The sequence below is a fragment of the Anser anser genome (genome assembly GCF_964211835.1).
Source record: "Anser anser genome assembly, chromosome: 2".
NCBI lineage: Eukaryota > Metazoa > Chordata > Aves > Anseriformes > Anatidae > Anser > Anser anser.
The window spans coordinates 16,641,108-16,666,918 of NC_139721.1; the positions used below are offsets into that span (position 1 = coordinate 16,641,108).

General features: G+C 35.8%; 1 protein-coding gene across 5 annotated transcripts in view; it reads left to right on the forward strand.

Annotated features, from left to right (window-relative positions):
- The window catches only part of CSMD3 (CUB and Sushi multiple domains 3), a 1,012,063-nt gene that overhangs the window by 419,386 nt on the left and 566,866 nt on the right, over window positions 1-25,811 (forward strand). For 4 of the 5 annotated variants that reach the window (XM_083827428.1, XM_083827429.1, XM_083827430.1 and 1 more), the window contains exon 3: window positions 8,365-8,477. The exons of the other annotated variant lie outside the window; for it this stretch is intronic. In XM_083827428.1, coding sequence (XP_083683554.1) covers window positions 8,365-8,477 — 113 coding nt within the window. The remainder of the gene's footprint in view (window positions 1-8,364; window positions 8,478-25,811) is intronic. 5 annotated transcript variants of the gene reach the window in all.

Below are 25,811 nucleotides of genomic sequence, written 5' to 3' on the forward strand. Positions count from 1 at the left end.
GTTGTGCTCAAAATTCGGAAAGGCACAGATGCATGAATAGATCCATTGAATACGAGTGTGAGAAAAGACCACAACATCGAACATGTAAAGGGAAACTAGTTTTGCTCTAACAGTTACTGGAGCAATCATAAATATGTCATCATGAAAACATTGTTGACTTGATCTTTCATTTTACAGATAGGAGTCTCAGATATTTAAATATTTAATTTCATATGTATAAAAAAAGCAGTAGTTTCTTACACTCCAAAATGTTCTGGTTTGATTTTAAGATAATCTTTTTATTATTTTCTTTTTTCGTTTTCATTTTTTAGTGTGAAACTTAATTTTTTGTTTTGTCTAAACAAGAAATAAAAATAAATAAATACACTTGGAAAACCTACCCCAAACACCTATTAGAAAGTAAGAGAAGTAAGATGTCTTTATGCAAATATAGAAATATTCCTGTAAGGTCTGTACAAGAAATAAATAGCAGTATGTACTAACAAAGGCTTATAGCTGTTTTAAATGTTAATCAGTTCATTTCTACTTGAGTTATGGTAAAGAATAAAATGCACTAATTTGTCCTAGTAGCTTTGTACTTCAATTTATTTTTCACCATCAAACTGTTTTGTAGGTTGACATGTTAGACATTGTGTTTCTCTTTGGCAATCTATATTTCCTTAGTATTTTCCCCTGAGCTTTGTTTTCTTCCTCTCTAGCCTCCACCCACTAACTAGAGTATTTTCTTTGGGTCAAGGACTGTGAGGAAAAAATGACAGAAACTTGGGCTTTTACAGTTCTAAATCCTGATTTCTTTTTCTTGGGACGTGTTCCTTCACGGGGGGGAAGAGTACTTTCCTACTTTGGTGTATATTGTGACAATAAGGATATTAGAACTACAAGGTACTCTCTTCTGGTATTTGAGATCACTTAGATATGTTAGATCAGGTGAAAAAAAGGCTACTAGAAGATAGAAGAACTTGAATATGACACAGTATATCTTATGGACTGTTAAGAATTGGATCAAACTTCCCACAGAGGGTGGGCCATCTTCATCCCTGTAGATTTTCAATATTCAGCTGAACAAAGACCTGAACGACTTGCTCTGACCTCAGATCTGACCCTTCTTTGAGCAAGAGGTTAAAACAGAAACCTCCGGAGGTCCCCTCCAACCCGAATTATCTTGTTTTCCTGTAATGTGAAATAAATATTTGGAGATATACAGACAATTTGTGTTGTTGTTGTTGTTGTTGTTTTTGTTTTGTTTTGGTAGGACAACTTTTCTATTTGGTAAGATTAATGTAATTTTGTTAAGAGGCATGGGAAAGCCAAAGCGAGCCTGGAACAAATCTACTTCTTTCATTTGTGGGGTTCATCCTAGTTTACAGTGCACACTGAGAGAGTAAAAGATGCTAAAAAGATTACAGTTCAATCTCAAGCATTAGGCTGTGGAATTTGATATAGAAATCCAATACTGAGAAATTGAAAGACCTGTACAACATTTTGTATGTGAAGCAGATAATTCAGTTTTAGGGAAGTAAGAGAAACATTGAGGTAATACCTTTTGGGCTACTTAGAAGTTGCATGCTCTTATGCAAAAACAAGGATATATGTAAATGATAGTTGTAGATAACTATTTTTTTTAAGTAATTTAATTTCTTAACTTCTTCATAAACATAAAATCACCACTGATGTTTAAATAATTTATTTAATGCCATAGATATCTTCAAAGATCTTAGTAGTGTAATGCATACTTTAATTTTTAAATGCATATGCCCCTGACTGTCCTAGTTTTTGCAATTGGCTACCTCTTATGATTAACTGCTACTGCACTTTAACAATCTAGCTTTTAACTATTTAGTTTTTAGTTGCTTTTGTAACTTTCTACAGGTAAGTTTACTCAGTTTACTGTTCAGAGATCATAGATGCTTATTTATGATGAATTATGGGAGAAATACTCAAGAAAAAAATGCCACAAAATAGATTGAAACAGATGCTACATTTTGCATTGTCTTGAAAGAGGACAACCAGATATATGTTAGTGGGGAAATAATTAATTTTAATTTGGCAGTCAAAATCTGAATGTTAAATTGAATACACCGACATTAAAAAATATCATACTTTCTTAAGTAATCATATATATTCTCTGTGATATCTCAGTATTCAAAATAAGAAAATTCAATAGCATGTGCAACTCAGGGGATATGGTCACCGGAAACAAACATTTGTTGAGCATTAGTAGAGAAAAATGAAAGTGTGCCTTTTATTTCAATCAAACAGATGCAAACTTTATCTGACCACAACAAATGCAGAAGAAAACTGTGGGTAAGAAGAGCATGTTTTTATCTTTGAAAATGGAAATAAGCAACCTCTTCAATGGAGGATATCTATGCTGTTGTTTCAATTTCCTTCCTCTCCCCATTAACCAGAACTAGTGGGAAAATGTGAAGAGTTTGGCACATAAAAGACCTGATTTCACACAATTTGAAATTGAATGGTTGCAACATCAGGCAAGTCAGATATTAATTTTAATCATCTGCTAATTTCCAAATGAATAGAAGTGTATTTGAATATACTGACATACAGACACAACTTCACCAGCTAATAGTTAATTCATCAGCATGTAGTCCAAAAAGAGCAAGTCCTATCAGTACCTTCCTAAGTTATTATTTGGTAAGCACTAAATGGTAGTATCCACATAAATAATATTTATGAAGTTACTGGACATAGCATCAGACAATGCAATTGGCAGGAAGACTGTATTATTTTAATGGGAATAGACCACTGTTTTTGCATCTTTGTTTTTTTCATGTACTATGGTTTCTTAGAATAATATTCTCCAAAAATTTCTGAATTACATATGTGTCACGGGGACCAAAATTTAGTTTGCAAAATTTCATAGTATTAAAAAAAAAAAGTTACATTAACATTACAAAGGCAAAACTTATAATTAGAAATATTATATTTGTGCTTTGAACATATCAGAAAATTCAGTGCCTCAAAATATCTAGTATGGAATAATGTTTCTACAGTCTTCAGAAAAATTGGCTTTATCTGTGGGGAAGATTCTCAGTGAAGAAATGAAAAGTGTTAATTTTACCTGCTTTTATTTTATACTTAGAATCTTTTTCAGGATCTATCTTCTTTGTTTGATATGAAAAAATAAATGATAATTTGGAGACCAAACTAAAAGTGAGAATGGATTCTGACACTTTTTCTAATTTTGCAAAGCTATAATGAATTGACATTTTATGTTTCTGCATTATTTTATACAAATTAGAACCAGTAGAACCAGTAGTGGAAGGAAGATTAAATAACAAATGTTGTAAATAAGGAAGGAAAAAAAAAAAAAAGAGAGCACTTCAGCTGCTACAGAGAAATTTGAATTTTAAGTGTGTTTAATATGTGTTTGATACCAGGTTCAGGAGATGATTGCTTACTTGGCGTGTGCCCCACCTAAAGGTTTTCTTTTTTGGGCAACCTGATCTAGTTCGTAGCATCCCTGTCCATGGTCTAAACATGTGATGATCAGATCAATGTAGCATATATTACCTTGCAGGCATTTTGCTGCTTATCTGGTATCTTTCTCCTTGAGTTATTATGGACTTGCTATGTTTCACTTTACATGGTCAAAGAAAATTATTCTAGCTAATATTTGTGGCTTTTTGTAGAATTTTACGTACAAATGAGACTTAAGCCCTGGGGTCATGTACAGCATTACACAATGAATAATACTCAAGTTATTATATTACTAAATAACTTCAATTATCTGAGCAAATTACATTCCATTTCCTTTTGAAAATTTGTAGTAGTTTACCAAATGATATTATAGAAGAATGTTGTTTTATTCTTATTTAAAATTCTTTCTAATTTTGCACCCAGTAATCCACAAATAAAAAAACTTTTTTTTTTTTTTATTTACATACAAATTTCAGTGCAGAAACCAAATTAAAGAAACAATCGTTACCTTTCTGAGTAGCAGCATAATGATGGTGATAAACGTCACATCCTTGAAAGCTATGTTATAGAACAGTTCTAATAATAATCTCTTAGGAAAAAAAAATGTAGTGGATGACATGCTAGTAATGTCTTCATTTTAAAAATCCCTTACCCACCTAAGTTGTGCACACATACCACTCATAAAAAATAAATACTTTGGCATAATACTTTGGCATACTTAGGCTGGGAAAAATAAGGTTGAGTCTCTATGGATTAGGATCAGCGGGAAGGCCAACAAGGCAAGCATCCTGGTGGGGGTCTGTTACAGACCACCAAACCAGGATGAGGAGACGGATGAGGAGTTTTACAGGCAGCTGGCAGAAGCCACAAAATCGTCAGCGCTTGTTCTCGTGGGGGACTTCAACTTCCCAGACATATCCTGGAAGCACAACACAGCCCAGAGAAAGCAGTCTAGGAGGTTTCTGGAGAGCGTGGAAGATAGCTTCCTGATACAGCTGGTTAGAGAGCCTACCAGGGGAGGTGCCCCACTAGACCTTCTGTTCACAAACAGTGACGGACCGGTGGGAGATACAGTGGTTAGGAGCTGTCTTGGGCAGAGTGACCACGAAATGGTAGAATTCTCTATTCTTGGCGAAGTCAGAAAGGGGACCAGTAAAACTGCTGTCTTGGACTTCCGGAGGGCTGACTTTGAGCTGTTCAGGACACTGGTTGGCAGAGTCCCTTGGGAGGAGGTTCTGAAGGGCAGAGGAGTCCAGGAAGGCTGGGCACTCTTCAAGAAGGAAATCTTAATGGCTCAGGAGCGGTCTGTCCCCACATGCCCAAAGACGAGCCGGCGCAGAAGAAGACCGGCCTGGCTGAACAGAGAGTTATGGCTTGAGTTTAGGAGAAAAAAGAGGGTTTATAATCTTTGGAGAAGAGGGCGGGCCACTCAGGAGGACTATAAGGATATTGCGAGGCCGTGTAGGGACAAAAATAGAAAGGCCAAAGCTCATCTGGAGCTCAATCTGGCTACTGCCGTTAAAGATAACAAAAAATGTTTTTACAAATACATCAACACAAAAAGGAGGACTAAGGAGAATCTCCATCCTTTACTGGATGCAGGGGGAAACTTAGTTACAAAAGATGAGGAAAAAGCTGAGGTGCTTAGCGCCTTCTTTGCCTTAGTCTTTAGCGGCAAAACCAGTTGTTCTCTGGATACCCAGTGCCCTGAGCTGGTGGAAGGGGATGGGGAGCAGGATGTGGCCCTCACTATCCACGAGGAAATGGTTGGCGAACTGCTACAGCACTTGGATGTACGCAAGTCGATGGGGCCGGATGGGATCCACCCGAGGGTACTGAAAGAACTGGTGGAGGAGCTGGCCGAGCCGCTTACCATCATTTATCGGCAGTCCTGGCTATCAGGGGAGGTCCCAGTTGACTGGCGGCTAGCAAATGTGATGCCCATCTACAAGAAGGGCCGGAGGGCAGACCCGGGGAACTATAGGCCTGTTAGTTTGACATCAGTGCCAGGGAAGCTCATGGAGCAGATTATCTTGAGTGTCATCACGCAGCACTTGCAGGGTAACCAGGCGATCAGGCCCAGTCAGCATGGGTTTATGAAAAGCAGGTCCTGCTTGACGAACCTGATCTCCTTCTATGACAAAGTGACACGCTTAGTGGATGAGGGAAAGGCTGTGGATGTGGTCTACCTTGACTTCAGTAAGGCTTTTGACACCGTTTCCCACAACATTCTCCTCAAGAAACTGGCTGCTCGTGGCTTGGACTGGCGTACGCTTTGTTGGGTTAAAAACTGGCTGGATGGCCGGGCCCAAAGAGTTCTGGTGAATGCAGTCAAATCCAGTTGGAGGCCGGTCACTAGTGGAGTCCCCCAGGGCTCAGTACTGGGGCCAGTCCTCTTTAATATCTTTATCGATGATCTGGATGAGGGGATCAAGTGCACCCACAGTAAGTTTGCAGATGACACCAAGTCAGGTGCGTGTGTCTATCTGCTCGAGGGTAGGAAAGCTCTGCAGGAGGATCTGGATAGGCTGGACCGATGGGCTGAGGTCAACTGTATGAGGTTCAACAAGGCCAAGTGCCGGGTCCTGCACCTGGGGCGCAACAACCCCAAGCAGAGCTACAGGCTGGGAGATGAGTGGCTGGAAAGCTGCCTGGCAGAGAAGGACCTGGGAGTACTGGTTGATAGGCAGCTGAATATGAGCCAGCAGTGTGCTCAGGTGGCCAAGAAGGCCAACAGCATCCTGGCCTGTATAAGAAGCAGTGTGGCCAGCAGGTCTAGGGAAGAGATTGTGCCCCTGTACTCGGCTCTGGTGAGGCCGCACCTCAAGTACTGTGTTCAGTTTTGGGCCCCTCACTACAAGAAGGACATGGAGGTGCTTGAGAGAGTCCAGAGAAGGGCGATGAGGCTGGTGAGGGGTCTGGAGAACAAGTCTTACAAGGAGCGGCTGAGGGAGCTGGGATTGTTCAGTCTGGAGAAGAGAAGGCTCAGGGGCGACCTTATCTCTCTCTGTAGGTACCTTAAAGGAGGCTGTAGCAAGGTAGCGGTTGGTCTGTTCTCCCACGTGTCTGGTGACAAGACGAGGGGGAATGGGCTAAAGTTGCGCCAGGGGAGTTTTAGGTTGGATATTAGGAAGAACTTCTTTACTGAAAGGGTTGTTAGGCATCGGATTAGGCTGCCCAGGGAAGTGGTTGAGTCACCATCCCTGGAAGTCTTTAAGAGACGTTTAGATGTTGAGCTTAGTGATATGGTTTAGTGGAGGACTTGTTAGTGTTAGGTCAGAGGTTGGACTAGGTGATCTTGGAGGTCTCTTCCAACCTAGACGATTCTGTGATTCTGTGATTCTGTGATAAATTTGTACTTCTTCCTTGTGGGTATGTGTTACACAATTCCCTCAAATCATTGAGTAGGTAAATAGATAGGAGATGAGTGCTGCAAACTACATTTTTATTCAAATTATTAGCTTGGTTTTATCTTGGTCAGTTTATTTTCATGTGGTGATACTTAAAATGGATTAATGTATTTATTAGGTTACGAAAAACTGAAAAGTGCACTTATCTTGACTTGTCAAAGAATTATGCTTACGCTTTTGGGAGAGGTAAGAATCTTATTAATTTGTTTTATTCTTTGAAGAAAACTGTATTCTTGCAATCAAATTAAAAATGTGCTTACTAAATCCTAAATTTTCTGCAACTAGTACTCTGCCTCTGTGTATTAAACATAAGTTGTTTAATCTAGTCTTGGTTTAATTACATTATTCATGAAGATGCAAATGACAAAACCAACGATAGGTTTCAGGATACATGCATTGATGACTTCTCACATATATATAGATCTGTGTATACATCTCTTTAAGCATCATTACTACTTTTGTTCATCTATTTCCTGGTCTGTGCTGTGAGTAACAGTACCTTATCATCTGGTTGTCTTACCAGTTATGGCTGTAACCAAAAATAGTGCACAACAGTGCTCAGCTATGAACACATGAAAACAATTTAACATTAAACATTAATAAAGTAAGTCAACCTATGCTGCTACACAATTTGCCACAAAAGACAAACTGGGCTCTAATGGCATGTCCAGATTTTCTGGTGAGCATGCACAGCCAAATTATTCAACTTGTTCTTTAGGTTTCTTTGACTGGTAGATAGCATGGGGTTTACTGGTCTGATACCCTGATGAGTTTATATTCTGAAGCCCGATGAGGTTATATTCTGCTAGAATATTTTGAAGTCATTTAGAGAAAAAAAATGCTGCCATATGTACATCAAACAAAAAGAATGCGTAGAGCTGGATATCTGTAGTGCATGTCACCAGTGCTATAAGTACACAAAAATTGTCCTTTCACATGCGTCTCACATATAGTGGGTTTAATTAAAAAAACAAAACAAAACAAAAACCAACCAACCAACCAAAAAAAACTCTCCACCAAGCCCTCACCTCCCTAGCAACCCTGTAATTCACTTCAAGAGAGTTTTCTTTATGAACCATGTTCCATTATACTGCAGCAGAAAATTCATCCACTATAACTTTTAAGACAAGTCCGTATAAAATAATGCAATAGAAATTTGAACGTAACCCTAAATAGTATAAATTGGCTGTTTTATTTTTTTTTCTTCCGCTGATAATCTAGACACTTTTTAAAGTCCAGTTTCTGTATCATACAATCATCTCTACTACACACATTTTCTCAAACCAGTGTACCTTACCTGACTCAGTGTCCATGAAAGCACCTCAGATTTTATACTGATGTCTTAAACTATCATATAAAAATCATTTTCTCATGTAATAGAAAACATACACTTTTAAGTTGGCTGCCCTTTCAATTATGAAACAGCAATGTATTCACAGCAAGGTATACAGCAAGCTGTAACACAGTTTTATTTTTAAGACAATTAACCATGAGTTGTATTTTTTTTATTTTGTAGGTTAACAGGATTTCATCTTCCTCCACCTGTGACAAGTACAAAATCTGTATTTTCTCTGCGCTTGACAAGCGACTTTGCTGTTAGTGCTCATGGGTTCAAAGTTTACTATGAAGGTAAGACATGTTTAACAAAAGAATTTGGATTTTTTCTCTGATGTCTATACATAATAAAATTAAATGTCCTAGCTGTGCAAACACACATATAAACCTTATCCAAGTTACTTTTGCTTTTCTTGTAGTCATTCAAATTGTATGACTCCCATCTGAAACCAAAAAACTTAAAACTGTCTGCAGTCCCACCCAGAAAAAAAAAATATTTTATAACATTTACTTTAATAATGCCAGATTTTTGAATTCTGAAAAGGAATTCATAATCTTTCTAGCCTTTCAAAGATGTGGTCATCCAAATTTGTGTCAAGACATTGCTTGTTACTCCTGAATTTCATTAGATAGTTAAATTTTTATCTGCAAGTTTCATGATTTTGCGTAGAAGAAATGCTGACTCAGCTCTCTGAACTACCGTGAAGCTAGCTCACTATTGCAGTTTTGTTAATTGTCTGCCAATTTCACACAGGCTCTAGAGCAAGTGAGATGGCAGATGCATTCCTGAAGTCTAGAAGTTCGTAATATTGTATGTATGTTCCAGGAAAGATCTTGTTTATAATCAAGCTCACTTAAACCATATTTGAAGAGCTGGAATATATGATCCATCCATTTTTTATAATAATTTTATTGGCACTGAGATTATAAATTCTAATATATTTTTACATGATATATACAAAAACTATTGTTTTCTCTTTTCCTTTTCCTTTTCCTTTTCCTTTTCCTTTTCCTTTTCCTTTTCCTTTTCCTTTTCCTTTTCCTTTTCCTTTTCCTTTTCCATTTCCTTTTCTTTTTCTCTCTCTCTTTTTCTTTTTCTTTTTCTTTCTTTTTCTTTTTCTTTTTCTTTTTCTTTTTCTTTCTTTTTCTTTTTCTTTTTCTTTTTCTTTCTTTTTCTTTTTCTTTTTCTTTTTCTCTTTTTCTTTTTCTCTTTTTCTTTTTCTTTTTCTTTTTCTTTTTCTTTTTCTTTTTCTTTTTCTTTTTCTTTTTCTTTTTCTTTTTCTTTTTCTTTTTCTTTTTCTTTTTCTTTTTCTTTTTCTTTTTCTTTTTTCTTTCCCTTTCCCTTTCCTTTCCCTCTTCCTCTTCCTCTTCCTCTTCCTCTTCCTCTTCCTCTTCCTCTTCCTCTTCCTCTTCCTCTTCCTCTTCCTCTTCCTCTTCGTTTTTCTTTTTCTTTATTAATGTAAGGACAGTTAATCTTTTTTGCTTCCTTTAAATGTGTCTGTTGGCAAGCTAAGAGCTATAGTAAACATCCTGGTAAAGCTCCGAGGCTGTTGTTATGCCCTATTCAGTCTATCAGCAACAGAGAACTAATCTTTCAGAACATAAATAGCTGAATCACACTTTGATATCTAGGAAAATATCCAAAAACTGGTAATGCACATGAAGGGCCACTATAGAAATAAAGCAGCCAATACTGACTCTGAAGTAAAACGTCTTCAGTAATAGACATAGCTTACTTTCAGCTATAATGTATTAGAATGTTACTTCCCACCTATATACACTTATGTTAAGATATGAAATGAAAAATACAAAATAATTTTCAGACCTTTCTTATCCTTTGAATTATTTTAGAAAATAAATGAGGAAATTACTTTTTTTTTTTTTTTTTTTTTCTGGCTTGGATACAAGGAAGGGGGTAATTTACAAAATAGACATTGACTCTGTGTGTAACATCTGGTATTGCCTGGATTATAGCTACCTTGTAGTTTGTTTATTTTTCAAGTGTTCAATAACTTTGCTCTCCAGCAGTGTGATTACAAAACTGTTGTAAAGTACTATGTAATTACTATGGAATTTTTACTTTGCAAAATGTGGTACATCCTTCTCATATGCATACTAGGAAAATATGTAGCATTTCTTATGATTGATTTGGTTTCATAAATCGAGAAATTTAAATTTACTATATATAGTATCATCTGGTATCCTCATATATTGCATATGAAAGGGTCTTACACTGCCAATGCTAGCAGAAAGGGTACTATGCATTTCAGTTATGACAGAGAATGATTAAACCTAAAATGCAAGATCTACAACGACTTCACAGATGACTAACTCCTCAGGTAGTTCCTTTCCAGGCTAAAATATCATGCTCATTATTAGGAATCTAGCACCTAAAATCACTGAGAAGTGTGAGTAAATAGTACCTTCAATCACAGAAACCAGTATTTTAGAACAAAACATAAACATGTTACCTTTAATTTGATACTCATGGTTTTTTTTTGAATCTTGGGTTTATTCTGTAAAAGCAGAAATATCAAAATCAATTAGGCTAGACTCCAAAGTTCTAGTTCAATGGAGTCTCCTATTTAGGAGACCACAACTACTTCTTTGAGAGCTGCATTAAGGCAGCTACATTCAGTGAGAGATTTTTTTTTTCTTTCAATGCCTGTTTTTATGATTTCCTATGATACTACCTGTCTTTATACCCAACTAGCAAAGAAATGAAAACTCATTAGTTTATATTCATCTCATGTCTCATTCCTCAACATTAGAAAATAGATGTATTTAAATGATAATCACATCAGATCAATCTCTATTTCTGTTCTTGTACTCTTTGTGAATGTGTATAACCCTGCGATCATTTTCAGATCTGGTTCTACCTAGTAGCCAATTTTCAATAATTTTGATTGCCCAGTAGCTCCTTGTTAGCTTCCCGATGAAACATCTGCATACTTAGTACCCATAAATATCAGACCCATACTTAAGTGCTTCATTATGGATATGTAATTTGAAACCTAAGATAGAAATGATTAGCAACCCATCATTGCAATAAAGCAAAATTATAGAGAGAGATAGCATGAGAGGACAGGGTGAGCAGTACAGACATATACCTGAATGGTTCAGATCCAGGTGTAAAGTGATTTGAAAAAGAAGGAACATATGTTTCACAATCAGTGATTATTTAAAATACTTTTCTTTGAAATGTTTGGACATAGGCATATGATTAAATGGAGTGTATTATTTTTCATTATCTTAAAAATAAATAAAAGTAAAAAGGCCTGCCAACATCTCTTTCTCTGTCCCACCCACTATCATCTTTGATATATTTTCAGTTGAGCTGAAACTCAGTAAAAATCTCCAGAGTATCTGACAGAGTCTGCGAGACATATATGTCTACTGTGGACTTTCTTGGCATAGGGGAACAATAAAAATATTTATGGAAACATTTAAAAATATATCATCGAGTAGATAGGAATGTACTGACCAATCATACGTAAGCCCCTGGAATTGCATCAATTCAAATCAAATACTCAACAGACCACAGAAATACCCACTCTGGCCTTTTCCTCTCAATACCGTAAGACAGTCTTTATCTTCCCTTCTTCTGTCTTTTCTTTCTCCATGTCAAATTTGGGTTAGCTTTGGTACCATTGTGCATATACTTCTTTATGTTCATTTTCTCTATTATTTGAGAAAGAATGCATATGAGAAATATACCTATATAGCATAACACCCCTAAGGTGGGGAAAGGATTTAATGACACAGAAGACAGAACTGAAATAGATTACTGAAATGAAAAATACCTCCCTTACAGTGACAGTAGAAAATGATGAAATACAATGAAAAAATAAGGCGTTTTAAAGAAAAGTACTTGATCTACAATAATTTCCAGCAGAATGCTTTTTATTATTATTCATTTCATCACTGCCTGATGATATAACTTTGCTGGCTGGAGTGAGGAATGAGGGAATTACAAGTCTGCTGATTCTCTGATTCTCTGCCTTTTTTTGTTTGTTTGTTTTGTTATTGTTTTTTGTTGTTGTTGTTTATTTGTTTATTGAAAAGTTTCTATCATCCCTTTTTTTCATAGTAGCTTCCAGGGTTTGTGTAACATGTGGGCAGTGATATGTAGAGGAGAAATGCTATAATTAATCTCTCATTTGATCATTTGATCATTTGATCATCAATTTGATCATTTAATCAAGTGTAGTTCTTCCTTACTTATGTTATTTTCAGTAGCATTATTTCTTTAGCCAAATCCTAATTAGTGATTGCAGTATCAAGAGAATTGGGTGAAATGAAATTTCAAAAAGAGAGAAACCTATATATATATATATATATATATATATAACTTTTGGAGACAAACTCAGCCATTAAAAACATCAAGGTCTTGGAGAAGCTATCACTTTCTTTGATTTCATTGATTACTCTTCTACACTTAGAATTAAAACTTTGATTTTTAACTTTTTTGATTTTAACTTTAGTCACTGGCTCTTGTTCTGCTTTTATCTCCTAGATTACAGGATATTAGCATCTGTTTGTTCTTACATTAGGTTCTTAAGTACTGCAATAAAGTCACATACTTCAGAGTATTTTTTTTTCTTTAATATGAGCTTTTTAAGTCTTAACATAAAATATTTTGTTCCAGATTATAAATTATTTTGTGTTATTCTTTTGTGTTTTTATCATTTTGTGAGGGTCATGAATCCTAAATGTTTTCTATGCTATAAAGAGAAGTAATTATAAGTACTTGAATATTGCATTTGCCCTTTTTGCAGTCATATCTCAGTCTGAGCCCATTTTATTTTGTTGTCTAGTGTATTCTTTTCACAGAATCACGGAAAAATTGATCAATATCTCGTGCAGTCATGTTGCCCAAATTGCTTGAAGCAAAAACATTTTTTTGCTGGTAAATCAGGTTAGCTGTGACTATCTTTAGTTGTATCTTGAAAGCCATTGAGGAAGATGTTTCCCTGGTGTCTTTGAGAAGTGTTCTTATGTTGCACTACTGTCCTGGTGAAAAAGCTTTTCTTGACATCCAGCCTGAAATTCTCAAGTTGCTATCTGTATCCACTGACTTCTTTTTAACTGCCATTCAAGTTGCTGCAGGCTTCTTCTCTGAGCGTTCTGCATCTGCACCTGCTGAATTTCAACCAGTCAGTTCCCTGTTTATATCAATCCATATATGAAGTTACTTCACTCCATGCCAGACTTCGTTCTTTTTCGTATTGAACTTTATGAGGTTTCTATTGGTTCAGTCCTCCAGTTCATTGAGGTTTAAACTGTCATTTGCTGTATCAGTATTTCTCCATGGTTCACTCTTATCTGCAAATTTGCTAACAGTGCACTGAGTCACCCAGACTGTTCATGAATATGTTGGACAGTATGGGCCCTAATGCTGACTGATGGGTTATTTCAGTTTCTTTTATGCTCATAATGATCAGTAATGTTCATCCTGCCTACACTGCATCATCTGCCAAATGAGAATGCAATGGAAAATTATACCAAAAGCCTTACTAAAGTCAAGTTATGCTAAATCAACTGCTTTCACTTACCTTGTCCATGCAGCCAGTCATTTCTTCTTTGTAAGGAAATTTAAAAGGTGAGAGTGTCTGCACCTTTAGGATTATCCAGTCAAGGATCCTTTCAATACAAAAGGGGATAATAAATAAGTAAAACGAAAAACAAATGCACACAGAGACACAATCACAGAATCACAGAATGGCCGAGGTTGGAAGGGACCTCTGAGTCTCCTGATCACCATCTTATCCTCCACATGCTTGGAGATGACCTCCAGGATGACCTGTTCCATCACCTTTCCAGGGATGGAGGTGAAGCTGACTGGCCTGTGGTTGCCTGGGTCCTCCTTCTTTGCCCTTTTTCAAGACTGACATGACATTGGCTTTCTTCCCATCCTCAGGCACCTTTCCTTTTCTCCACGACCTTTCAAAGATGATGGAGAGTTGCCTAGCAATAACATCAGCCATACATGGGTGCATTCCATCAGGGCCCATGGATTTGTGAATGTCAGGTTTGCTTAAATGATCTCTGACCCGATCCTCTTTGACTAGGGGAATGTCCTCCTTTCTCTGGACTTGTCTTGTCTTCAGGGTCTGAGATTCCTGAGGGCTGACCACAGCAATAAAGACTGAAGCAAAAAAGGCATTGAGCAACTCTGCCTTCTCCATATCCTTTGTCACCAGGGCACCCACCCCATTCAGCAGTGGGCCAATATTTTCCCCAGTCTTCCTTTTTCCATTGATGTATTTGAAGAAGCTCTTCTTGTTGTCCTTGACATCCCTTGCCAGATTTAATTCCAAATGGGCCTTGGCCTTCCTTGTTGCATCCCTGCATACTATGACAAAATCCCTGTATTCCTCCCAAGTGGCCTGTCTCTTTTTACACATGCTGTAAACTTCCTTCTTCCTTCTTCTGTCTAAGCTTCACCAGAAGCTCCCTGCTCATCCTGACCCCTTTGCTTGCCTTCTTACTCATAGGGATGCACCAATCTTGAGCTTGGAGGAAGTGAAGTCTTGGACTCCTCTTCCTTCTACGGCCTTAACCCATGGATTCTTCCAAGTAGATCCCTGAAGAGTCCAAAGTTTGCTGCCCTGAAGTCCAGGGTTGCAATCCTATTTTCTTGCCCTGGTTCCTCCTTGCCAGATCCTGAACTACACCACATCATAGTCACTGCAGCCAAGGTTGTCCTTGACCCTCACATCTCCTACTAGACTTTCCTCATTTGTTAATACAAGGTCCAGCAGCACACCTCTCCTTATTGGCTTCTCCACCACCCATGTCAAAAAGTTGTCATCAATACATTGCAGGAACCTCCTGGACTGTTTGTGCCTAGCTGTGTGGTCTTCCCAGCAGGTATCAGTGTGGTTGATGTCCCCCATGAGAACCAGGGCTTGTGACTGAGAGGTTACTTCCAACTGTCTGAAGAAGGCTTCATCTACCTCCTCTTCCCGATCAGGTGGCCTGTAGCAAACACCCACAACAGTATCAGCCATGGTACTAGCTGATAATCCTTAAACCCTATAATCGTTACCCATAAACTCTCTGCTCACTCTTCAGCCACCCCTAGGCCAAGCTCCATGTATTCCAGTTGCTGTCTCACATAAAGAGCAAGTCCACTACCTCACCTTCCAGCAGTCCTCTTTCATCTTTATATGAGGTACCATGATTAAGGCAGACAGAACCTGGAAGATAACAACAACAATCTAAGCATTGTTTGGCTTCATTTGCTTGGTCATAGCCAGAGCTCTTCTCCTAACCAGAGGGACTGAGATAATCCCCTTTGCTCTCACCCTCAGAATCCCTTAGAAATTTTAGATCTCCTTAAGGCTTCCCTTGGCCATGTTATTATCCATTGGTGAAAAGCATGAGGCAGCATTTGTGAAGCTGAACAAACAGCTCTTGCTCTGAGAAATTACTGTCTGGGCATCAAGAAAGAAGCAAACTTTACAGGACTGTAGGTCTGGCTTGTAAGAAGGGGGGATGTGCTATGCAGGAGTGTGTATCTAACCATTTGTAAATCTCAAAGGCTCCGTATGGCTTTTGTGTCACTTTAATAACAGTATGCAAAATCGTTGTTCCTGCAGCCAAGAGCTTACAGTTGTATTTTAGAAAGAATATGGAAAAAAAAAACTAAAAAAAAAAAACCAAAAAAAACCAGAAAAATAGAACTTCTCTTCCTTTTTATATTTTATGTTTTTGTATTTACAAGATAACATATCATTTGTAGTTAAAAAGATAATATACATGCACTTGATTATTGATAGTATTTTATTCTACCATAACAATGCATTTGACCTTACTTGTTGCCAGTTAGGTACTACATTTTCTTTTCTAAATCTTAAAAATTAGATTAATAAATAAGAGGTTAATTGATTAAAAAGCCACATGGAGAACTGTGCATAGTTTTGTTCCAAGCTTAACGGATGGAGATAAATTTGTTAGTTATAACATCTGCAAAACCTCGTTATTGGAATGTTAAAAAACAATGAGCAATCTATCATTTCTTCTGCCTTACGTAATACTTAATTATTGAAAAAAATAAAAAAGAAAAACAAAAAAACACCTCTCTCCCCTTGTTTGAAAAAAAAAAAACCAACAAACAGAACTTAATATTTCAGTGTTTTGTTTAATTTATTTCTTTTAAGAATAATGTTGCTAAATAAGCCATATTTGTCAACCTATTCATATCAAAATTTGAGACAGTAATTAATTTGAAATCTTAATTATCTGTCAGCCTTACTTTATTCTTTTCATATATATTCAATGTCATTTTTCATGAACAACATATATATATATATGTACACTGCAAGTCTTGAAAGACATTTACCAAGAGATTCTGATGTTTTCTTTTTGAACTTAAATTGATCAGCTACAGGATAAATACAATACACAGAGAAAAACAAATCTGAAGACAATCTAATTTAAGATTCACATTTTGATCTCATGTCTAGGGAAGTAGAGATAACTGTAATCCAATAAAGCTGAAACAGTATTCTTTAGGAACTAATGCAGTGTTCATTAAAGTATCAATGCATCTCCATGTTTATAAGCAGTTTCTTCCTTCATGCTTTTCTTAAATTATAGTTCAATGAAATTTTGAAGCAGTAATGCACAATAGCACACTTTGAAATATCCATAGTGTTTATAAAAATTAAACTACTAATAAGTGACACATATCTTAAAGGCTGTATGGCTGAATCTTTCAACCTGTATTTTTTCTTTGATAGAATTTTGGCTTCGATTTGTACTAGCTTTTATAGAACTTCTGTATGAACAATGAGAACATGCATCCTAATAATATAGAACTCTGGCCCAAGAACAGACCCATTTTTACATCTTAACAGATTTTCAAAGTTTGCTAGTTTTTCATATGAGTTAAATGTATAGTATGTAAATTTTCATACGAGTTAAATGTATAGTATGTAAATTTTCATACTGTTGAACATTCTGCAGCTCCCACTAAGCTTAATAGAAATTATGGAAACTGTAACATGCCTGGAAATAAGCGAATTTTTTTTAGGTTTGTAATTAAGTACCTGGTTGTGTCAGTCACTGACGTTTTCCAGAACAATACCATTATTGCATTATCATTTTGGACATTATCATTTTGTACATTATCATTGAGGACTTGTTAGTGTTAGGTCAGAGGTTGGACTGGGTGATCTTGGAGGTGTCTTCCAACCTAGATGATTCTGTGATTTTGCTGTGATTATAATGACACTTTTTTTAAGAAGAGAGAAGTAGTTACTTACTAGATACTATCTAAATTGCTATCTAATACTACTAAATTATTTACTAATTAGTATCTCTGCCTGTTGAAAATGAAATAGAATTTGCTGGAAGGTGTTTGGTAAGTTTGGAGTTTTGGTGGTTTGTTTTGTTTCTAATATGTATGCTTTTTTAAAAAATCAGTTCTTAACAGAAGATTGCTCACTAGCCAATAACGTCATTCAAGCAAACTTCTTTGTAAATTTAGACAACTTTGAGAGTGAGTGGAATAACTGTGAACTAGATTAGATGCCTTGTTCAAGGCACTGGATGCCTTGCAATTTCAAAAAAAAAAAAAAAAAGAAAAAAGTGAAAATGATTGAAAGCAAATATATCTACAAATGAATACAAGTCTTCTTGTTGGAAGAGACATTCTCATGCGGTAATTCTGCTTTTCTATTGATGAACCTCCCTACATGAACAGGAAGAAAAAGCAATACTCCTTTGTTGCACTGTTGACAGCAGGCCTCTAAAATCCCATGGACCATAAATTGCATGTCACAGCTAAAATGAATTAGCTAAGCTTCTTAATCTAAGATTCATGCTTAGGTGTTACTGGAAAAGTTGTCCCAATATATTGACATGATTTTAAAACTTTTTTTTTTTTTTAATGAGGCTCTATATTAAAAATGTTTCAAAGTCCAAAGCTTCCTTTTTTTTTTTTTTTAAATAAAGAACTTAATCCTAAAGAAAAATCGTAATGAATTATTAATACATTTTTTGGTTTAAAGAACTAGAAATTAAATTAAATTAAATTAAAATTAGTTAAAGAAGAAATTAAGAAATCAAAACATTAAGATCACAAAGATCTTCCTTCCTTCCTTCCTTCCTTCCTTCCTTCCTTTCTTCCTTCCTTCCTTCCTTCCTTTCTCTCTCTTTCTCTCTCTCTCTCTTTCTCTCTTTCTCTCTTTCTTACTTTGTTTAATTTAGCACATATGCTACTTTTCCCTTACTCTCCCTAATGTGCCTCTGAGGCATGTGTGTTCTTAGTTCTTTCAGGACAAGATATCATTGTTATTTGCAACATTCAATTTCCAGTCCCCCTAAAGAGATAATCAACACTGATGCACTTAGTGGCAGTAATGGAGCTGATTTTGTGATGAAGATATATATCATCTGAGAAATTATTTGAAACCACGGCATAAGAAAATGCTCCTTTCAACATGAGCATGACTCGGCCTGAACTGGTGATATAGAAATGAAAGCCTCTGATGTATACTTATTCCTTTCAGTGTCCTGTCTCTCTGGTTTACTAGTTATTAGAAAGTAGACAGATGACAAGAGTAAGATGTTTATAGACAAGTAGCGTTGTAAAATAACAGCATGTTATGTCATCTTTATTTACAGTGGAACATGCTCAATTTTGTGCTTGTCATGAGAGCTCTTAAAGCAAGCAATAAGACCGTGTTATTCTGGGCATGAAGTGTCTTGAGAAAATTTTTCTATTTTCATCCATAATTCTGCTAGTCACATCTAAAATACATTCAAAATTTACATATTGTTGAGGTGTATTGAAATACAGGCTCTTTACGCCTCGACCTTTACCAAGGCTTAGCATTCCCTTGAAAGGATCCTTTTTTTCTGAAACCTTCAATTAAATATATTTATTTATATATTATTAAAAATCTTTTAAAGTACAATATAAATACTAATAATGTTCATAAACCCAGGAAAAGTTGGGTAAAACCAAGGAGTAAATTGGGCAAAATAAATCCAAAGAGGAAGAAGCTCTTGGAAGATGATAACAGAAATTAAGAAAGAAACTAAGTTTTCTTGAAGCAGACTTGGTTTTAAGTGCAAACTGGCAGAAAAACACTAGCACATTGGTGTTTGGGGGCAATAAATTTCAGTTTTGACCAACGGGTCAAGACAAATATGCACTGTTTTAGAGAAGTTTTTCAGAGAGGCAACCACCAGTTTGGTAAGATTAAACCAGAACTAGAGAGCAGGCTAAGGAATTGAATAAGCATTGCTTATGTGACTTTTAGGATAAAATACTATTATTGCTTTTGAAATGCTACTGGCTTAGTCTGGTCCCCAGCCACATGTCCCTTTCTCCCTTCCTCTTTGGTTGCTGCAGCATTCACAAAGCAATGCAGATAGACAGATTAGGGAATTAGTATGGCTGAAAACCTATTGCATTGCCTCCACTTGTACCCCCATCTTTTTCTCTGATCCAGCTTTCTGCATGGCTCAAAAATGCTAACAACAACCTAAGCATGCATGAGAAACACAGAGCTGATAGCATGAAAAAAACATTGCTCTTTTGCCTTAATTTAAAACATTTACCAAACTGCATCTTGATGCAAAATGTGTAATGCAGAGTGACAATAAGAGATTATAACAGTCCTGTTTTACCACTTGTCTGTCCTTGCTATTGTGTAATGCCTGCAAGCAGGTTTACTGAATGCACAAAACTGGCTCTCCCATTTTAGAAGAAAACGCATCATAATATCTTGGATTCCCAAGCTTGTTTTTGGTTGCAAAGAACAAGTTTGTCATATTTGGATTTGGGTTTTTGATGAAACTATTATACAGTGTTGTTATACAATAATGTATATATTTACTTGAAACCAGTTTGATCACTATACAGACTTAAAATGATAAATTAAAAAGGAAAAAAATATCCCAAAGATTACATATACATTACAGATTGGAGATAGTTACAGAAGAGAAAATTAATTTAAGAAGTTGCAATCTTAACATATAATTTGTGCTTTTTTTTTTTTTTTTCCTCTAGGCTGCCACCATTTCCCATGAAATTTAGGTCTCCTTTCAGTCCCCAGTCCTTCCTATTTTAAGGTTGTCTTTCCCTTGTAAACTATTTCAGATTATGTTTTCTCTGCTTCCTTCTAAGAGATGGTGTGGTTTTTTTTTATTTGTTTTGTTTAAAATCACTTTTAATTGTTATTTTGTCAGCTCATTCCTTTCAGCCAAGTACACTATCTTGCAGGTAACATTTTTAAAGACTACTGCATCAGTTTATAAATCCTCTTACATGATTCACAAAGCTTGCAGTACACAGTTACAGTGCTGATGTCAATATCTTACTTTGTCCTTGTAGACTTCCTATATAGGAAAGAACAGAAATAAACATTTCTAGAGTACTATCTCTGGAACTTTAAATGTTGGACTAGATGATCTTAGAGGTCTTTTCTAACCTAAATAATTCTATTTTTCTATGATCTCACTCCTTTCCTCAATACTGTCTGTAAAGCAACCATAAGCAAATAGCACATGTAAGCATGTAGCTAAGTCACACTTAGTCTCACCTGTACCATTTTTCCTTTTTTTTTTTTTGTCTTTGACAGAGTGTATGACATGAAATGATAGTCTTAGAAATTTTTAATGCTTGCCACCACAGAAATTTCAATCAGTTTAAAGGGCTGTATTGTCACGTGAGTGCAGGTGACGAGGTTGAAAAGATAGGTACACGTGGCATTATCGATGTTCCTGCCTTCAGGTCACATCTGTTGTTGCCTTACGAACAGATGAACACCACATTGACTCCACAGGGCACCTGGGACTTTTGACTGGTGGGACTGATAAAACGCTACAACTGTTTCATGATCAGACCATTAGGACAAGTCAGAGACTCTTACATACTGCTACCTGCAGCTGATTTATCTGAACATTTCACATTATTTGCTTGTTGATTTTTCTCATTACTTTGGCCTTTTTTCAATGAAGGCAAGACTAGATTTTGGCATATTTCTGAATTTGTCCAGTTCTTTGAAAGTCTGAAGCTAGGAAGCTTATTATTTCTAGAATGTGCTTGTTTTTGTTGTAGACTTAGCGTTATGTCTACAGATCTGACCTAAGTATATATTTCTCCATCCCTGATCAAAATTAGGATGTCATTACAGTTCATCTGATCCATTGCTTATTTTTTTGACTTGGAGAGTAAATGAATTATATAAAAATTATATAAATGAGGTCTGTTCATAGCAAGAAGGAAAAAAAAGGACAAATCCAATAAATTAAATATTATTTTTCTCTACACCATTTAAGAAGTGCAAAGACCAAATGACTGTCTAGTTAACATTGTTTTAATGAATATTGCTAATTGCAATCATACCATTTTAAGAATAAAAATTTTAAATTAACAATATAAATAAAAATGCAATGACCACTACTATAATTTCAAATAGTAGATTTTTAACTAAGTTATTATACTTAGTTGGCTACTATTAATTTCCAAAATATTTGTAATACTGAGTTCAAACAAGAAGTCCTTTTTCTTATGATTTATATTATAAAAAGTAGAAAAAAATGGTGGTCAGAGCTATTTTTTTTTTTTTTATGCCAAGAATTCTTTTGTTTGTAGTATGCATAATCCTAAACACAAAAATGCATAGATGCTGTGTTGTATTCCACTCTATTAGAATATACTTGCAGTATGGTATTTTTTTTAGCCATTTTCTAAAGTTAATGCAATAGATATTGAGTGCAAGCAAAACTCATAATATTGATTGTGACTTTCCTTTTTAAAAGTGTAATTGTTCCACTTTATCATCTAGTGAAATGAAATTAAGTGAAATCTAATGAAATCTAATATTTTAGATATTTTTAAAGTGTCATTAATTTACGTGTCATTTTACAAAGAAATGTAAAATGTCTCCTGTTCCTAAAAGGTTTTCAAGTTGAATGTGCTGCACAGCCAAAGGGCTGAGAGTATATTTCTACTTTAAGTTTATAAAAACAGATTAAATACCTAAACTACATTTCCACTACACAATACCTGCTTGAAAGTTCATTCCTCCTGAAGCAGTATTAGCAATTAAATTAATTAAATTATATTAATTAAAGCTGAGTAAACTTAGTGCAGAGAACTATTAGCACATTGTCTGCTAATTTTTCTGGCCAACAAGCACCTCTAAAAAACATAAATATGGTTAAGTGATTATTGCTATGAGTAAAGGACTTGTGCCTTATTTTGCTTAAACAGCTTTATCTTTACCTTGTGGAATTTTAACTGCTTAAATAGATGGCACATTCTTTTCACTTTTCTGGTAAGTGTTCGTCTACTTCAATGAATCATTGAGAGGTTATTAGCAGAGCTTATTCATCTGCTAACAGTTGCTTGGTAAGCGGAAGCATTTAGAAAGAAACAAAGCAAATCAAAACAAACCCTCTAGTATATTGTATAAAGTAGCCATCATTTTAAAGACTCTATTTGTTTTTTAACTTTTTTTTTTCTCTCTTTTATTTAGTAATGTATCAGACATTCTGTTATTTACCTGGATCCAAACTTATATTGTCACTCGTATATTTCAAGTGAGATAGTCTCTGAAACTCATAGCACTGTCACTGTAAAATCTACTGTAATTATAAAGAGATCTAATTTCTAAGAGTGTGATTTCACAAGCTGAACAAGAATAATAAAAATGTTGTCAGAAAGACTGAAAAATGAAAAAAGGAAACAGCATCTTGTTCTGTCTAAGAGCCTCAGATAGTAAGACATTTGTCATTTCACTGAGACCTCATGAAAATTTGAGAAATTAAAGAAAGAAAATTAAATTATTGTGAATTTTAAAAAGTGCTGAAAAGATAATGGGACTGAAAGAAATCGGTAGATTTTAGGAAAAAGAAACTATTAAGTTGATATGTTTAAATTTTAAAATAGAAAAAAAGGAATCTAAATCTTAATTAGGTAACATTTTCAATTAGGTTCAGTAAACCACTTTACTACAGTAAAGTATGGAAATATAAAAATAATTGCTCATATCTTGTAGAATAACCCAATGTAGTAGCTGTGTAATCCAAAAAAGACACCTGTCATCTGGTTGGAAATTCCTTGTATTGGTTAGAAAACTCCTTCTTGAAGAAAAGATCAAAATTTAGATTGCCACCCTGACTGCAAATTTAGCTAAGTTCAAGCAGGGCACTTACTCAAGGTGTAGACTATGTGAACCTATTAGTTAACTATCTACCAGATGTAGTGTGTATCTCTCAAACTAGATCGTTGCAACTGTTACACTTGCATGGACAATTAAGTATTTACTTCACATATTGCAATCTCTCTCTCTCTCTCTTTTTTTTTTTTTTTTCTCCAGGTAATAATTCAAACAAGCTATAAATTTCACTTCCTTTCTCAGCATTTTTATACCATCCAGTTAAATACTATTCTGCATAGTTGGTTGTGGGTTTGTTTGTTTGTATTTTAGTTTTGCTTTTAAATGGATAATATTATTCTCTCATTCACAAATTTGATATTAAAATATTATTTTTTGCAATAATATGATTTTGAGTCTGTTCTTCTGAGTTTACTGTAATGGACTCAAGGTACTTTAAAAATAGGCAGGTAGAAGTCTGAGAGAAAAAGGTTAATTGATACAATCAGAGTAGCATTACAGCTAAAAAATTCAGTCATGTCTATGTTTTAAACATTTAGATTGTATCAGTAAGAAAACTTAAGAAACTTTCTGGTTTATACATTTATTTTTTTTTAATTACTGAGCTATACAAAGTCCACTATATTGTAAATAACTATTTTTGACCATCTTAAAAATATTTCCTTAAAATAGCAATGTTGAACAATTTTGACCTATTAGGAATAAAATCGACTAAGAAAAACAGAAACAGCAAATACAGTGTGACAATTCATAGTAAGAGAGATGGAGATAGTCATATAATTTAATTACTTGCATTTATAATTTGATTCTGCTGTATACTTTTATGATCTACAGGTTATATATATATATAATTTTTTTTTGTATGGTTTAATTTACTGAAATCAAATTTCCTACTGTTATCCAGCTCCTTGAAGAACCCTGGCTTCTCATAGCAGGATCAAGGGGAAGAGTGAGAATTTGTAGAGTCCCAGGCCCTATTAAAGAGATCTGATTACTGGCTGGGTCTTATTTCCCCCACAACATTACTGATATGACCTTTTGATAAGGATCTCTGGTGGTGATTTCCAGTAAAGCTTTTTGCTGTTCATAGAATCATAGAATCATTAAGGTTGGAAAAGACCTTCAAGATCATCTGGTCCAAGCATCACCCTACTACCAATGTCACCCACTAAACCATGTCCCTAAGCACCACGTCCAACTTTGCCTTGAAAACCCCCAGGGACAGTGACTTCACCACCTCCCTGGGCAACTCGTTCCAATGCCTGACTCCTCTTTCTGAGAAGAAATGTCTCCTAATTTCCAACCTGAACCTCCCCTGGTGCAACTTGAGGCCAATCCCTCTAGTCCTATCACTAATTATCTGCGAGAAGAGGCCAACCCCCAGCTCCCCACAACTTCCTTTCAGTTAGTCGTAGAGAACAATAAGGTCTCCCCTGAGCCTCCTCCAGACTAAACAATCCCAGTTCCCTCAACCACTCTTCATAGGACTTGTGTTCCAGGCCCTGTACCAGCTTCGTAGCCCTTCTCTGGATATGTTCCAGGACCTCGATGTCTTTCTTGTAGTTAGGAGCCCAAAACTGAACACAGTACTCAAGGTGCAGCCCCATCAGAGGAATAGTACATAGGAATGATCACCTCCCTGGTCTTGCTGGCTACACTATTCCTGATACAAGCCAGGATGCCGTTGGCCTTCTTGGCTACCTGGGCACACTGCTGACTCATGTGAGCATCAATCAGCACCCCCAGATCCTTTTCCTCTGCACAGGTTTCCAGCCACTCTCCCCCAAGTCTGTAGCGCTACATGGAGTTGTTGTGGCCAAAGTGCAGGACCTGGTACTTAGCCATGTTGAACCTCATCCCATTGACCTCTGCCCATTGACCCATCCTGTCCAGGGCCTTCCCACCCTCCAGCAGACCAACCCCAACTTGATTACAGTGACATGAAAAATTAAAACCAAAAAAATAAAATAGACATTAAAGCCTCTGTGAGAAAGTCACTGTTGAAGCCAAAAAAAATTGCAAGACTGTACAAAGGACTCAGAAAGGACTCAAAAGGACACAGAATACATCAGTCAAGGTTTTAATTGTTAATCTGACAAAGATTTGGGAAGATTTTTTTTTTCTTTTCTTGGAAGAATAACTAAAAGACAAGTTTGAAGTTTTATAACTACTCTATACAAAGGGTATTGTGAAGTTTCATGCATGCAGTAACAGTTTTTTTTGAGCCTGTCAGTCATTACTGAGATTTTACTTTTTATTCTCAAATCACGACAACTTCTCCTCTCTTTCCTCTTTCCACACCTCCTCTGTCCCCAGCCCATCTACACCCTAGTCTCTGCAGACAAGGTGGGACCCAGGTTGCTTCCTTTCAGAAAGGTATTTCCTTTCAGAAACAGTGATATTTTAAAAATAATCTCTCCAGGGTCTTTAAAAGACAGCTTGTCTGACATAGAAAATTTAGAGGATTCTAGGTCACTTCTCTGCT